At 40.0% G+C, this 16,856-nt stretch overlaps 1 protein-coding gene across 1 annotated transcript; it reads right to left on the bottom strand.

Annotated features, from left to right (window-relative positions):
* Positions 1-3,428: 3,428 nt before the first annotated feature.
* Positions 3,429-5,119, bottom strand: CCR6 (C-C motif chemokine receptor 6). The gene is made up of 2 exons (XM_051615050.1): positions 5,111-5,119; positions 3,429-4,523 (listed from the first exon to the last, which is right to left on the bottom strand). Exons 1-2 carry the CDS (start codon positions 5,117-5,119, stop codon positions 3,429-3,431), a joined length of 1,104 nt encoding a protein of 367 aa, XP_051471010.1.
* Positions 5,120-16,856: the final 11,737 nt, after the last annotated feature.

Raw genomic sequence — 16,856 nt, forward strand, 5'->3', positions numbered from 1 at the left:
AACCCACCAACAAGCAGAGACCTTGTACATGCAACCAATGCCACAAACCAGCCCCAACCACCAACTGGAAGAAGATACAAATTGTCTTCTTGGAGCTTATCAGCCCCATCTTCTGTGTATATATGACATAACACATTACGTATCTTTCTTTCTTTAAATATGTTAGGAAATGAGGACCTATAAAAAGGTCTTTTATTATTAAAAAATAATAGATGGAATACATGTAAAAAAAGAAATTCACTGTGTGTTTGCTATGCAGTGCACTGCACAGCTACTACAATATGGAAATAATAATTGGAAACAGCATCCATAGCAAGCTCTGAAAACTTCCTCCATGAGCAGTGAAAATAACACTCAAGTTCCTACACATCTGTGCTCTTTTTGGTCCCTAAAAGCCCAACACCCATTCCAGATCACCTGTTTGTTCTGCTGACATGGCCATAGAAGGAAAGACAGAAATATCTGAGGGCTCGTCAGCAGTATCTGCTGGCCAACTTGCCACCATGGTCATCAACTGCTGAACATCAAGCAGTGTTGTTTGTTCTTAACTGGTCTTGCTCTTCTACCTTAGAGTACCTTTCACAAAAAATTGTAAGAAAGTATGATGTGCAAATTACATTTTTAAAAACTCGTACTTCCATTTTGTAGCTGCCCTCAAAATTTGAGTAAGAAAGCCAAATTTCATGGATTGGAGCTGTATTTCTACCAGCTCAGCAGCCCCTGGGGACCCCATCCTACTCTTCATCCCCATTTCTTCTAGAGACAGGGTGATCATTCATGGAGATTGCGGTTTTGGCTGTATCTCAAGTGGGGTATTTCACAAGATGCTGACATCAGCACAACTCATATCCAAGCACTATTTTGGTCTCACACACCCATGTTCCCCATCCCTTTGTGACACTTCTTGCCAGTGAGAATTGCGGGTATGTTTTTTCCTTTCCCATGTCATTTCCAGTGAGCATTCTTCCTCCCACAAGACAGGAGCCAGGAGGCTATGTTGCCTCCTGCATGAGGCAGATGTCCCACCATCACTGCTTGCAACCCCCTAGGGTTCCTCACAGTTACCAGGGGCTGGCAATCTGTGAGGCAGCCTGACAGGTCCCTCTCCCTGGGAAAAGTCCTGGTCTGTGGGACTGAGGTTTGGTTTCTTCCCCCTCCTCCTTCAACCCCGAGGGTTCATGACACACACTCGCCATTCCCAGGCCACACTCTCTCTACCCAGATCTGCCAACCCCTCCTTTGGCAAGACAGTGACAGGGTCAGTGACTGCCCCTGGGCCACCATCTCTCCCCCAGTCCCCCCACAGCAGCTGTTGGGGCAGCATTTGTGTTGCTCAGTGGCAGAAGGCGGATTCAGACAGAGCAGCAGGGATGGCAGGGGGTTGGGGGTGTGCTTTGAGCCCTGCAGAGCTCTGCCCAGGAGCCACCAGAGCTTTTGGTGGGCTTCAGTCATGGAAGACACACTCCCTCACACAGCCTTTGAGGGAGAGATGCTACACCATTCAGAAATGAGGAATTTTGCACTGAGTAAGAGAATGCTTCAAGGCAGTACATGTAGCAAGAAACTCTTGGATATGAGGAATTAATTTTCTTTTCAGTCATATTTTTATTTGCTCTGTTCTTATCCAGAAAATCATCAGTGCTATATACAGCTAATGCTTGCATCTGCATTTACATATTTTTTTGGTCATATTCTTGCCTCAGTTCCTATTCAGTCACAATAAATATATGCCATCTTTATCACTCCTGGCACTGGTTTTGAAAAACCTCGCACTACACTGTAAACAAGGATAGATTGCACCAGCTTCATGTTGTGCCAGATCAACTCCCTTACTCAAGGGATCTTCAGCTCAAGCACTGTCCTTCTTGGCCCTTAGCACTGCTACTGAAATATGTGGTTAGTAATCCACTGCCTCTTCAGCTGTGAACTTAAAACAAAAACAAAACAAAACTAAAATCAATCAAGTTAGCCATCAGAGTGTAAAACACCACAAAACAGCAAATCTGGACACTGCCATAGCTCCTGCTTACACTGCAGCAGAACTGCAGAGAACTGGTATGTACTTCTCGCAAATAGGTAGCAGTGGTGATCCTCTCCTCCATCCTGCTCCTCCACCCTCCCACTCCTGCTCCTGTCATGTCCCACTGTGACTGCTACAGAGTGGTGAAGCTCCCTCAATGAGCAGAAGATGCACTGAGGGTTTGCTGAAAAGTTATGGCTGGGTAAAACTAATTGCATTTATTATAAATATTCCTGTATTCAAAGTGAGTCAAATGCAGACTAACTCAGTAAAAATTGTGGCTGGGTTAAATAAGATTCTGATCTTATTTTTAGATATAGTCCTTAATAATTTCTGAAGCTAGTACATTTCATATATGCATATTTGTGCTAGTAAATCCACTCCTAGGGAAACTTTGCTAGTGGTAGGTAAATACCAAGAAATGCATCATGTTTTGTTACCAGTTAAGTTCCAACAAAAAAATAATTGCAGTTCTGTACATTTTATGGCCTTCTAAAAAGCAGAGTGTGAACTTCAGCTGGAAAGTAACAAGTTTTCACAAAATTATGTTCACTGGATGATCTGCTTTGATAGATTCCAGTGCCTGAATCCTGTGCCACATGAAGAGGAGAGTCTCTCAAGCAAAGCTCCATTCTCTATGCAAAAGATAACCTCAAGAGATGTCAGAAAACCTTCCTGTGGATATTTCATTGTTCTCTTTAATTAACATTTTCTTTTTTTTTTTTTTTAATATTCTTTTTAGTAAACCTATCACTGTCTGCTTTGACCAGTCTCAGCCTTGCTGCAAGCAATTCCTGATGAGCAGTTGAATTGTAGAACGAGGTAAAGATTTATGAGACCTAACACCTAAGCCCAGCTATGCCAGCAGTCTTGAGCCTATTTCTTCATTTCTCTGCTTGTTTTCCTTGCCATGCTTTGCTCAAATGCCATCTCTTTAGCTTAGTATTATCACAGTGACCTGTCTGCAACAAAAACACAGTGGAGACCTACACTTAAATAGGATTTCTAGATAACAGTAATTAATAAAAACAACATAAATGTAAGTAGAATGAGCCTGGACATAACCTAATAGTTTTACTTAGTACTTTCAGGATGTATCAGTGATGTAGGACAGATGAAATACAATTTTTCCTTAGAAGGCAAGGAAGTTTCCTCTGTAAACTCCACTTTCTTGATAATTCAAAGGCATGCACTTTAGAAGAGTGTGAATGTTAAGAGAGGTGAATAAGAATTCAGGTTTCCACAGGACAGTGTTATTCTTTTATCTAAATTATTTTCCTGAAGGGAGTTGTAGATTGTGTGAGCTCCCTTAGAGGAGCCCAGATGACTTCTTGTCACAGGTGCAGTCACTCTGGTTTGAGTTACTTGGTGAGAAGAGTCCTTCAGTAAAAATATTTTTCAAATTGTATTATATAGGAAAAGAGGATGCATTGTCAATGAGAATTTCACTAGTGTGTCTTGAATTATTAGTATCAGAGTTCGTACGTTTATTGTATTTCTTGTATCTCATGAAACACAGGTCCCTCATTATCTTCACAAAATAACTTCTGAACTTCACTCCAATAAATGCATAGAGCACGGGGTTCAGACAACAGTGTAAAAATGCTATGGTTTCAGTGGAGTATTTTGCATAGGCCATTATATTTTCGTTTTCACAAGACTTACCTACCTTGCCCATATTTATGGCCGTCACAAGAAGAACAATGTTATAAGGTACCTGGCAAACTAGGAAAACAGCTACAATTAATACAATCACTCGGATTGCTTTGTTCCTGTTGGAATTCTGAGCTTGTTGTAAGGATTTTACAATGAACGTATAACAAAAAAGCATGAACATGAAAGGTATAAAAAATCCAAATCCAACTTGTAGACAGAGCAGCAGTGATTTCAACACCTTGCTTTCAGACCTTCTGTCAAATCTTTGATCGCAGACCTCTTTGGTTTCATTGGACGAGAAGCTGTAACTTTCATTGTATAGAAAAGAGGAAGTGGAGATTAAAATTGATGACAGCCACACAACCAAACAAATGAGTTTACTATGTGCCAGTGTTCTTGCCCTGAGTTTAAATGACTTTGTTGCCTGCACGATAGCAATGTACCGGTCGATGCTGATAAAGGCCAAAAGGAGCATGCCACAGCTGAAGTTGATTGCATAGATACCTTTAGTCATTTTGCAAAGGAAATCACCGAAAATCCATTTGTCAGCAGCATAGTACACTGCCCAGAGTGGGAGAGTGAGAACAAACAGGATGTCTGCTATGGCCATGTTGAAGAGGTACACATCTGTCATGGACTTGGCTCTTTCGTACAAAGCAAAGGTCATCACTACAAAGACATTACCGACTAGGCCGATGATACAGATCAATGAATACGCAACTGGCAGAAATGCTTTGGTGAAGTTCCTGACTTCCAACTTGGAACAAGGCTGTGCGACTTGTGCTAGTAGACAATCAATGTCTAAATAGCAGGGATCTGCAGTATAATCTGTGGTATTAGGCTCTGTCTGTAAAAAAGAACATCACCAGTTAACACATACCAGTTAATCTCTAATTTCAGTATAGTAGAAAGATGATAGATAACCAAGTCATACAAATACAATGTACTTTGGAAATCTTTCAAAATTTTACATACAAGTGTCATAAGGCTTGCTGATTTGAAATTAAAGTGACATTTCTCTTATGATAACTGTGATACTTCTATCCAGTCCTTCCCAAGTCTCAGCTTCAGGTCTATATCAAACTCATTTTAAGGTAGCCCACAGCACTGTTGTATTCTCCAGTGCTATTTGTTTGACACTGTTTCCACCCACTGCACAGCCCAACTAAAAATAATACTTCTCTCCACTTAGCTAGACAGGAAGTCCAGGATGACAAGACTGAGACACAGCTACCTGCACCACGGACACCAAACCTGTAGTTACGTTAGGATGGTGCAAACCCAATAAACAGTGTGTTTTGATAATGACCTCTGCTGTCAGAAACATCTCTTCAGCTAGTCACTCCTGAGATTTGGGCATGTTGACCAGCAGCCCTAAAGAGCTTTCAGACTAACTGTTTATTGATGTGTTAATATATTTTACCAAGTACTTACAGAATTCATTTTGGCAGTACACTTCTCAAAAAGAGCAATATGTTCAGGTCTTCAAAATTCTTTCGCAAGGATTTCTGAAAAGAGAACAAAGTAGATTGGATTGGGAACCCAGCACAAGAAATGTGAACAAGTAGAAAAACACAACTGGAAAGAAAACATTTATTCAAAGAAGAATCTCATCGCTTCAACTATATCAACAATACACATGAGCATCTCAACAAATCACATATCTCTGCAGCACAATGTGCAGTTGTGAGAAGTGGATGGTTTGAATCAAAATCATTAAGAATACTGTCTTACATATGGGATGCTTATTCATAGAGCTGATGAATGATACATGAGAATATAGGACACTGACTTCACATTGACTTTACACCACAAGAAATGAGAGTAAATTAAATTTTACTTTCAGAAATTCTGTTTGACAGGGGCAATCAGTGTATTGAGGGAAATACAGAACAAATAAATAGCACCACCTTAGTATATTCCTTAACAGTAATATAGCACTTTAAGCTTTTGTTTGTACTCTGGCATTTTATCAGTGTGCCTCAGCACTTTTCATCACATTACTTCCCCTTTTTTATTACAGTAGTGAGGTAAATTAAGAATGCCAGGATAATTGCTCCTTAGAGTGCAAAGGCTGGTATGCAACATATGAACTCACAGAGCACTAGGGTTGTTTTGTCTTTGTTCAGTGTGCAGACCTTTTGGTTAGAGATTGCACCCTAAGAAAACTATTTATTTTCTTTATCACTGTGATATCTAAGTACTTTACCAATTGTAATGAAGAAGTTAATTTGCAAAACACCATCTAGTGAGGAGGTTTTATTATGCTTATTTTAGAGGGCAGGAACTTGATCACTGGGTCATTATGGTAAGTATCCACTTGAGATGTCCCCCCTAACATCACTTTAAAGGGTGCTTAGCATTATTAAGGACTTCAATTATGAAAAGGATTCAATCCATTGACTCTGGTTTCAGTGAGGCTCAGACTTCCACAAATCAGACCACAGTCTAAAGTCACAGACAGACAAAATGGGGAACATGCCATCAATGGTCAGATGTGCAAAGCTGGGCTCAAATGAATTGTGTGAGCTCACATGGGAACCCATGGGCACGAGACTTAGTTCCGCAGCATTCCCCTGCTTGAGTTCAGTCCACCTCTTCCTTCCATCAGCTCCTCTGTGAGAACAGTACATACAAGCAATGCAGTAGTTGCAGGGACTGGATAATCCCATATTTGCTAAGGCTGTGAATTGTGAATGGCAGTTTTGTCTACAGTTTCTCTGCTTTTTGTTAGTAGTGGCGCTGCTAATTAGGAAGTGTGCGTGGGTTAACTTGAAGTCTAGATAAATAAATCCTTCCTGTTTAGGAATTTCCTGAATTTTGAAATAAAGACACAGACAATCTGTAACAGTGGGGCAGATGCAGTCCAGATATAACTGGGAAGTTGGGGGAGGGAAAGGACTGAACATGCTCCAAAAGCATAATGAGGTTGAGACTTTCTATGACTCATGTGGGGACGCTGGCTCATGACAGAAGGCTGCAGATGGGTAAAGACTCGTATTATATGACAGTGCTTAAGCAACACAGCTTCTCTGGCTTTCCTGCCCTTTAAATAAATCTTTAACCACCTCTCGAGCTTATTGTGCTGGCCTTTCAAAGTTCATTTTTAGAAACTGCACGAATATGACAGCCTGAAAGCACTTGAACACCTTCTGAAGCAAGCTGTAAACAACTTAAAGTGTGTCTCAGAAGAGCAAAGATGTGTAAGGCAAGAAGGTAAGTTGTACAGTTCATCTGGGCTATGGTCCCCTAGCCCATCTTTGAGAAATTCTAGTCTCCATTTGCTGCTTTACCCTCCTCTGACCCCACCCAGCCAGACACTCGTGCCCTGCTTGGTGTTTCTACTACCCTTTGCACCTGGTTTCAACTACAGTAACTCTTCACTTAGCACTTCAGACAGCACTAAAGGAGTACCTGACAGGTTATTTTTTAATAAACCGTTATTTTATTGCTGCAAGAAAACTACCTTTCTAGCTATCTGTCACTCATGTCTTTCTAGGACAAAAATGCTCAAAATATAGAGACCCTGACAGCATATATTCTCTAGAAAACAGTCACTTTTCATTCCACTTAGCCAAAGCCACTCTCAAACATTAATATGATGTACAGAAGGAAGAAGACAGGGCAAAGGCTTTTAGAAGAAAGGTAGCACAAGTGTTTCCTACAGCCTGCAAGGAGAACTAAGAAAGGAGATCTTTTCAGATCAGCACTGATTAAGGGCTCTCTATTTCTCAGAACAGCTCAGCAGAAAGCATGTAGGAAACAATAACTCATGGCAGAGCTGCATGCTCTCCCTGGTGCTGCAGGAATTCACAAGGGCACCAGCAGTCACACATTTATTCACAAAAGGATTTACACTGTCCAGCAGAAGATTTTTGAGGATTGTTGGCATGAGTGCAATAGAGAAGGACTCAGACTGAAACAAAAACTGCACAGATCAGATTTAGGACCTGGTCTAAATCTCCTGAGCTGATTTCCTTTTCTGACTTTTAAACAGCACGCACTGAAGTTATTAAGAAGATGCACTGGCTGCAAAGTCGAATCAGAACTTCTATAAACACAGTTTTCAATTTACATTTTTCTAACAGCCTTTCAATAGGTGTATTTTTAATTTATCAACTGCATATTTATGGCTTTATTCAGCACTACTGTATTAGGTAATAAAAAAATGTATTTCCATATATATAAGGGGGTCTGTGTAGTTGTTCTAACATTGTATACTATATATAGGCACATGTCTGTACATGTGCACAAAGCGTACTTGGGTTCCAAATATTAAATATTTAAGCCTTGCCTTTTTTAACTTACTATTCTTCAATTTTATTCACATAAGCATCTTTCTTTTTCCTATAGAAGCAATACGGGACTATTCAAAAGTAAAGATAAACTACAGTATTGAACATAAATACATTATTTGAATTAGACAGGCAAAAGACAATGTATAAAGAAATACCTCAGGAAAAAGACAGATTCCTATAAAGAAAATAATTCTCAGTACTTGGAAGGAATCAATGCCTGTTTTTAAAACATTGCCCACCATTGCAAGTACACTCCTACTTGTGTGTTCGGTTTAATACATTCACCATACATACATAAACTACAGATAACTTAGTTTAGTACTTACCAGATTTTAAAATTGTCTGAAGATCAGGTGAAAGAGGATGTGTGATTCTGTTACATTCTTTTTGTGGCTTCTTGAAGCACATTTACCATCAGCCTCAAAAGGAGTACACTTTAATTCGAAAACCAAGAAATAACAGCATTCGTTATAGGTACAGAGTTAAATTGAAATAATCACCACTTCCCCCTGACAAACAATAACAATAACCTGTTTTTTTATGTGAAGGAAAATACTTAACCTTATCTGTGCTGGAAAAATGCAAGCTGAAGGCAAGTCTTTACTGAGCAGGCTACCTATGTAGTAGGTACATTACATACACAGTATCTAAAGATAGTATTTTTTAAAATAATCAAACTAGTTTTAGAATCATAAAAAGTAGGATCTTATTTTTCACTGTGCTCGGGATACATCCTGAGTGATGGCCTGGTTTTGGTAAGGGTGCACTTAATGTCATGCAAATGAGTAATTTAATCACTACTCATTTAAATCCACAAGTTCACTTGAAGTAGGACTACAAAACTGAGGCAAGTGTTAGTGACTGAATTGAATATTATGTGGTTTCTGAAGAAAAAACAGTAATCTGGTATATGTCAAGGTGCTCATTAACCAAGTGTTTTGCCTGAACTGTGGACAAAAAAGATGCCAATGCCCAGGTAAAGAAGGAAAATGCAATTATATTTGCCTGTTTGGCAAAAACAATTGCTGTTTGTGAGCATGCTTTTCACATCTGTTGTTAAAGTTAGTTGGAACTAGGCATGAAAAGATTTCATCTTATGATTTCTGAATTTTAAAAACTATAAACCTTTCTTTTCCAGGCCTTAGTTTCTGATAACAACTCAAATGTTTGCAATAGCAGAATTAAACAAAACAAAACAAAAATTAAAGAACCCTTCAAACTTCTTATTTTAGAAATTGTGTGTGTGAACAGATGTCATGCTTGTCATTTTTTTCAGAACTGAGCATATGACAGTGGCAGTTGTTCCCTAGCAGTCTAAGTATGCTGCTCTTTTCCACTAATCATACCCAGTGAATGAAAAAAAAAAGCTGCGTAGTGTCAAAATGTGACTTGGGAGATTTAAAGTATCATGTCATAATGGTTCACAGCTATTTAAGCAGGCACATTTCCTTTTGTCGATGGCTGATTTTCATAGGATCCAAGGCCTGGACTTTACCTATGACAAAATCTCAACATATTTGCACAGAAAAACACAGAGATACTTAAAAATCCTGACATCCAAGTCTTATCAGTGTTATTTCATGGAACGAGAGCCATTAAACATAGATCAGAATGTTAACTTATGCATTGCAAATACTATTGCTATTGTCCTGTATGCAGATGTTTTCTAATTTAAATACATCTCATGCTTTTATTCTGCAATAGATTAAACATTCAGCAGGATTAACAGTCTTTCAGAAAGTGAAGAGTTCATCATACAGGCGAATGTCAAAGTTAACATGAGGCAAGTGGTCCGACTTACCCTCTCAGCATGTTTTCTTTTGACCCAGTTACAAAGCCCAAACAGCCTTCCTGGCAGACGCTTTGTGCTGTATCTTCACACTGTGGCAAGTGAAAAGGGTTTTTTCTTTTTAACACAACTATTTGAAAATCTGCATGTTATGCAAATGAAGCTCCCACACGTAGTTAAGTTATGCTCGTATGTTAGAGCTCTGAAAGGAAATCTATTCTCATTTAGCTAATATGGTCATTGTGGTTTCTCAAATCTTACCACATGCTAGTTTTCTGCCACCACTAATTAAGAAAAGAAAATATTGAAAGATAGGAAAACAAACCCACCATCTGAATTATTCCAGAGTCCACATGTTACCTCTGGAATTACTCAGGATGTTAGTTTTTTTGATTCTAAAAGTCAGGCAGCACACACTTCTGATGTTCCACTCTGCTTTAATGTTCATTCAGTTAAATTTAGATCAGTCTAATCTGATTCAAAAATCTAGCTGAGGTTCTGGTCTCTTCATGACTGTTTCAGACTACCAGATGTAAACTATTTACATTCAGGATTTTTGTATTACCTATTTTTATTTTACCATTTACATTACCATCCTGTATTACCAAAATATTTATTTATCTATCTCATTAATTCTTTCAAATTTTCCTTCTATTGTGTGCAGACAGGTTTTTTTACTTTGACAAATATGTTTCTTCTGACTTGGGTGTTTCTGTATTTATTTTTTTGTTCTCCCTGTTTCTTCCTCTTTCTTTGTTCAGCTTTTCTAGATTTCTCTAATATTCATCTCATCTTCACGATTTGTAGCACCACTCACTGGCTTCCCTTTGATCTTTTTTGTTCACATTCTCAGCCTCACTCCAACCTGGTTCTGTGTACACCCCCTATCAGACACAGCCCTCTGCACATGTTAGGAGGTGTCAGGGACTGAAATAACAGGATCCCAGCACTGATATCTGTCCATCATTGACTGGCATCCATCAGTGTTTTAATTACTTGATCACCTGTGTCAAACCAGTCAGAGAAGACAGAGCCCTCCTAAGGCCTTCTACAGGGTTTTTGCCATGGGAGCAAATAGGCCTCAGGAGATTAAAGGCTAAGGGCTGCAGACAGAGTACTTGGGAAGGAGAGGGATGGCAAAATCAGTGTTTAGCTCCTACTCCTAGTCCAAGACATACCACTGCATATGTAAAACCTCACAATCCATCAGTTTTCTTCCATCAATGCACTTGTTGTTCAATTTGAAAACAGAGGGAGGCTGAAAAAAAATCTATGTGAAATACTTTGCTGGTCATGTGAAAATCTGAAAGAGTCAGAGCTGATTTCTTTACAAACTGAATATGTCAGTCATACACAGAGCACTCCTCTGCTTCACTGCAATATCACTTCTAGAAACAGTCTAGTTCCTAGCTGGCCTTGCTTCCAGAAAGAAATGTAAAGAGCAGGAAGTGTATCTTCCTATTGATAATCACTGGTTTCAGAAAAGCTGTTTAAAAATATTTTATTTTTCCAGAGCAAATGTTGATGAAAACAAAAGTTGTAAGCAAAAAAAAATGTTGGATTTTTGACACAAGTTCCAATAGCAAAGATGACAGTTTAAAAAAAGCACCAAGATGCACAGGTGAGTTATATGGTTGTTCATACTTTTTTGGGTTTTTTTGTTGTTTTTGTTTTGTTTTGTTTTGTTTTGTTTTGTTTTGTTTGTTTGTTTATTTGTTTTTTGTAGTCTGAGCTTACCAATCACACTGCTTCCTAGCTTTGGATAAAGAAAGCAATGAGTAATGTCTAAGGTCTCACAGAAGCTTAGGAAAAGGATTGGAATTCATGTGGAACAAGTCCCATGAGACCTAGGAGGGGTGTTTTCTTATTAACACATTTCAGTTTTTCATGAAAATGTTTCTGGGATAGCTAAAAGCATTCTGAAGGATACACCTGGTTTATTGAAATAATGCTTTTTTTCCATTAAGAAATAAGCGTAGTAGAGAATTTCCTAGCAATTTTACTCCTTTAATTCAAGAACTTTTGCCTGAATTATGTTGTATTGGTCTGTTTCTTGCTATTGTCCTTCAGCTACTTGTCTTAAAGAGGTTTAAGAACCATTTCTGGTGAAAACATCTCCTAATGTTATGCCAGAGGTAATGAACGTATACAGTGCTGAACACAATCCATGTATTACCAAAAAGCAATCAAATGGAAATACCAGGTGCTCATAATCTCACTTATCTAACTTCTCTGTCCACAAAAAACTATCATCCTGACCAGAAGATATGTTTGTTCCTGACATCTCAAGAAAGAGAGTATAACACGCATCCCAGTCCCTTATTTTACGCCACCTGTGCAACGCTTTGTGTACAGCTGTGCATCACGCAAACCTTTTCCTTCCTGAGTGGGGAGAGATTGATTTAATTGTAAATGTCCTTTCTGAAATCATGGAGGGGGAAAGTGGTTTAATTCCTGTGTCTCCCCTACCCAGTGGAGTATCTATTACAACATTCTTTAATCCCACCTGGGTCAACAATTTCATGAAACCAAGCCTTTGTTACTGCAACACTTACACAATAGGTCATTATGAGATCAGGTTTAACATAGCAGCTACACTAACAGGCTTAAAAACAAATTCTTGCTAAAGTGGATCTGATTTTTTTAATAAAATGTATCACTGCAAATAAGACAAAATGTTGCAAAGTATTTCCAAATAACTGCCGTCTTTTGAAGCAAATGGTCACCTGCAAGAAAGTTCTGCTGAATTGCCTGCTACTGTATCACTAATTGACGTTAGGTTGTACAGGGCAAGTGAGTTTCCATATCAGAAATGCTGCAAACAAAAAGTAAAGAGACAAGCAGATATGCAGTCACTGACATAATTTCTGTGTTTTCGATGCTTTAGTCAGACCATACCTGTTGTGTTTTTCTATCAGTCTCTCATTCTCTGTTTCATGTCTCACTGAAATAACTACCTAAGTAGTTTCTCAAAGCCTGTCATCAGTCCTGTACTCCCAAGCACTGACATTTCAACCTGAGTACATTGAATTAATTGACCTAGTTTTCATTGGTTTAATCTCTTTTAGAGTTGTAATTTCTTGATATGACTGTTTTTACAAAAGTCCCACAGCTCGCAATGCCCCAAGTCACCTCTCTTTCCACAGCAATAAGACTTCATGGCCTGAGTAAAAGATAGAGTTTAAAAGGTGATTATATACCTAATGATGAGACTGGTTGTATAGTATGGAAGTATTAAGCCATCTGGGATCCTGGCTCCCACATAAAGCTACAAATGCTGAAATGGAAGAATGAAATTTGAAATTGACTCTGCATGATATGCAGCCCCTGAGTCAGTTGGATACAACTCAAAGGAGATTTCTTTCAGTCTCTGTGGACCAAGGTGCAATGTGGGCTATTCAGGTCTTGGACTGTGATTTTCTCTATTGTAAAGACAAATTAGAGGGGTTGGCTGGCCACCTCAGTGACACAATGACTCCTTCATTTTGCGTCTACACCACAGCGCAGGCTGTAACCACTAACCACACCAATGATCTGAGGCAACCCAGAGAAGAACTCCGATAAGACATTGCTCTGCAAGGAGGAAAATCTCTTCCCAAGCCTTCTTCACAGAGGGAACTGCTGTTCCTAAATACTTACCACTGACAGGCATTTGTGCAGACTGGTGTAGGACAGAGGTAGTGTCCTTATCACAGATCGTCCTTATGGTTGGATGTGGATTAGTGAGATAATCAAGTGCACATTTAAATAATTCTGCTTCTAATAAGCTTTAAATGTGCCAGGCAGTTAACTCTTACTGCAGTCAACAGAAGCTAGGTACCTCATTCCCTTTAGAGACTTGAGCCTATCCATGAATTTCCATGGGGATTAGGAGGGAAAGTAAATGCACATTGGGATGGTGTGCCTAGCAGACTTCAGGGAGAGCAGCTCCTGATGCAGGATCCTCTACTGTGAGCAGCTGACACAGTTCTCTGAATTCATATTGCAGCAGATAGTTCAGCTTTCACTTCCCTTCTAACAGGGGGCAACTGTTGTTATCATTTTATCACTAGGTCTTCATGTATACAGTCACTTACTGGTGGTTTGTGCTTTGGTAACACAGATTTTTCCACTGTGATTATAGAGGGGGTAAAAAAAAAAAATTAAAAAAAAAATTAAAAAGCCAAGAGAGAAACCAAAGAAGTAACAGTATGCACATTACCAATTATTTCCTCACAGGAGCAGCAAGCTAACCACTGTTGTTGATTAATTAATTTTGTGTTGTACAGAGCATACAAATGTGTCCTTACATCCCATTCCTGGGATATCATGAGATTGTTTCCATAAATGTTATCTGATAATGCTGTGGGGCTGGTGTGTTGGAGAACCATGCAGCACAGCTAAATCTACTGAAATGATACTGTAGGGCAGCAGGCTGGATAGTGAAGAACAGCAGATGACTAGTCCAGATATCCAGGTACAACTCTCCTGGCCAGTACCACAAAGAGTCAGGTTCATTTATATAGGCATTCTAGCTTTGATTTAAAATTAGAGCTAGAAAACCCGGAACCTGGTTATGGCTCTTGGCCTTGGCAGGGAAACTTCTCCATCTGCACCAAGTCCAAGTCTTTTTAACAGGTCTCTCAGTATATCTTCCTTACCTGGCACAAAGCTATGCCAGATAGCTCAGGTGCCAGATGCAGTATACAGCCCCCAAATGATTAATTTATCTTGCTCTAAGTCAGACTGCTTTTGATGCCTGCCCAGGCATCTTACTCATCTTTTCATGGAATCATAGAATACCAGGTTGGAAGAGACCTCAAGGATCATACAATCCAAACTTTCTTGGCAAAAGCAAAAGCATGAGATAGACAAGATGGCTCAGCACCCTGTCCAGCTGAATCTTAAAAGTGTCCAGTGCTGGGGAATCCACCTCTTCCCCAGAAGAAGATTATTCCAATGGCTCATTGTTCATGGTGTTTTATTGTGCAACAAAGACATGCTCTTCACTGAAGGGAAAAAACATGGGTGTCTGTGAGAACATACTTGAGAAAGCTGGCAACTGATATCTGGCCACGGTCCTTTCGGTAGTTCCCAGTGACAGGACAAGGAACAATGGGCACAAGCTGAAACAATGGAAGTTCCTGTTAAATGTGAGAAAATACTTCTTTACTATGAGGGTGAAAAAGCACTGAAACAGGCTGCTCAGGGAGGTCATGGAGTCCCCTTCTCTGGAGATATTCAGGACCCACCTGGATGCAGTCCTGAGTAATGTGTTCTAGGTGATTCTGCTTTGGTGGGGGAGTTGGACTAGATGATCTCTAGAGGTCCCTTCCATCTCTGGCAATTCTGTGATTACCTCCTCCCCAGTATGTTTTTTGTTGCCTCCACTGTTGAGATTTGGGAAAGTTTGCTAAGATTAACCACTTCCTGCTTCATTGCAGCTTCCTCCCACTTTGTTGACCAGGGTTGGCAGATTAAATTTGCACTGGTCCATCACTAATCCCCAGTGGGCTCTCACTACCCTGAAGCTTTAGTGCCTATCCCAGGAATCCCCACCTAGATGCTAGCAAAGATGCACTCACCAGAATCTGCAGCTGCTCCCTGTGGCTGTTGTCTGTGGCATCACACAAATCAGTCTTGGCTCTGTTTGCTTCCTCCTACAAAGTTGTAATGGAGGAACCTATCTTGATATAATCTAGCACAGTCCCTTCCTTCAGAGAGGACAATCTGACCAATATGTTTATTTCTCTCGTCCTCAAAGCATTCTTCCTGTCCACATTCAGCTGAGCTCACCAGCCTGTTTGCAGTCAGGATCACCCCTCAGCTGGGAAAATTTGGGCCAGCTGTTTTGTTCTTTCATTACTTCACAGGGGCAATATTCCTTTTCCTATTTCAAAGCTCTCTTTCTTCCAATATACCTCTGATAATTGCTACCAGAAATGCTGAAATGAGACCTGGCCCAGCCAGTCATTTGCTTCTACCTGCTAGCAGTCATCAAGGCAGAAATGCTGATTCTCTGCACCTTTTGTCTGTTTGTCTGTCCTGGTTTGAGCCAGGATTAAGCCAATTTTTCTTTTCACTGATTTTTTTTCCTTCAGTAAGCTTTCTTTTAACTAGCAACTGTGTGTTCTGCTAGGCTGATAAGACAGTGGAATGTTTTTCTAACTACTGAGGTTTCAAGGTTACACCTTCACTCTGCCGGCTCAGACACTATGGGGAGATCTCTGACCCCCCCGTGGGAGGCTGAGTTAGACAGACAGCAAAATTGGCCAAAGATATTCCATTCCATACATCTACGTAAGCTCAAAGGAAGGTCAGAGATCATAGAAGACAGCTTCCTCCTTTTTCTTCTCTTCTCTTCCGTCCATGGCCGGCGTCCGGGGAGGACTCTGCTCATCCATCACTGTCGACCCTTAGGCTCAAGCTCTCCTGACCCTCATAACTCTCTGCTTTCTCCAGCAGCAGCTCCGGGATTCCTCGGGACTTTTCCCAGTTCAGGGGAGTGCTGTGGGAGTTGCTGGGGGTGGGGGGAGGCGAGAGGCTTTTGCCCATATCTGAATATATTTGTATATAATTGTATATATTTTCTTGTATGATTCATTAGTGTTTTAATTAAAGCTGTGTAGTTTAGTTTTCAATCCAGCCAAGTCTCTCTCTTTTTCTCTCTCTCCTTCCCAACCTGGGTGTGGGGGGGAGGGGATCGAGAGCATTGTTGTCGGACCTGAGTCAAACGGTGACATTGTCTCAACCCTATCTGCTCCCTGCTCAGTCCCAAGTGCCAGGACTAAGTGCCCTAACTCTTAAGACACACATCACAAGAACCATTTTGCAGACTACCTTTTAATGTCAAATACACAAGACCAGAATCCAAAACTGTAATTGTTTTCTCAAAGCAATGTTGTTTACATTAAGTTTGTATGATCTGTTCCTTGACTTCTCAGTATTAAAGTGAACGCACAGAGTCACACCCACTGCCAACCACTGCATTTCATTTAACTCTGCAGCACTGGCTCGTTAGCCCCTTCTGAATCAAGGAATCAGTCTAGTGAAGTGTTTAGACCTGTCTGTTTCTAAATCTGTGAATAGTTCCAAAGGTGTTTTTCAGCCAGGT

The sequence above is a fragment of the Apus apus genome, chromosome 3, assembly GCF_020740795.1.
Source record: "Apus apus isolate bApuApu2 chromosome 3, bApuApu2.pri.cur, whole genome shotgun sequence".
Classification (NCBI taxonomy): Eukaryota; Metazoa; Chordata; class Aves; order Apodiformes; family Apodidae; genus Apus; species Apus apus.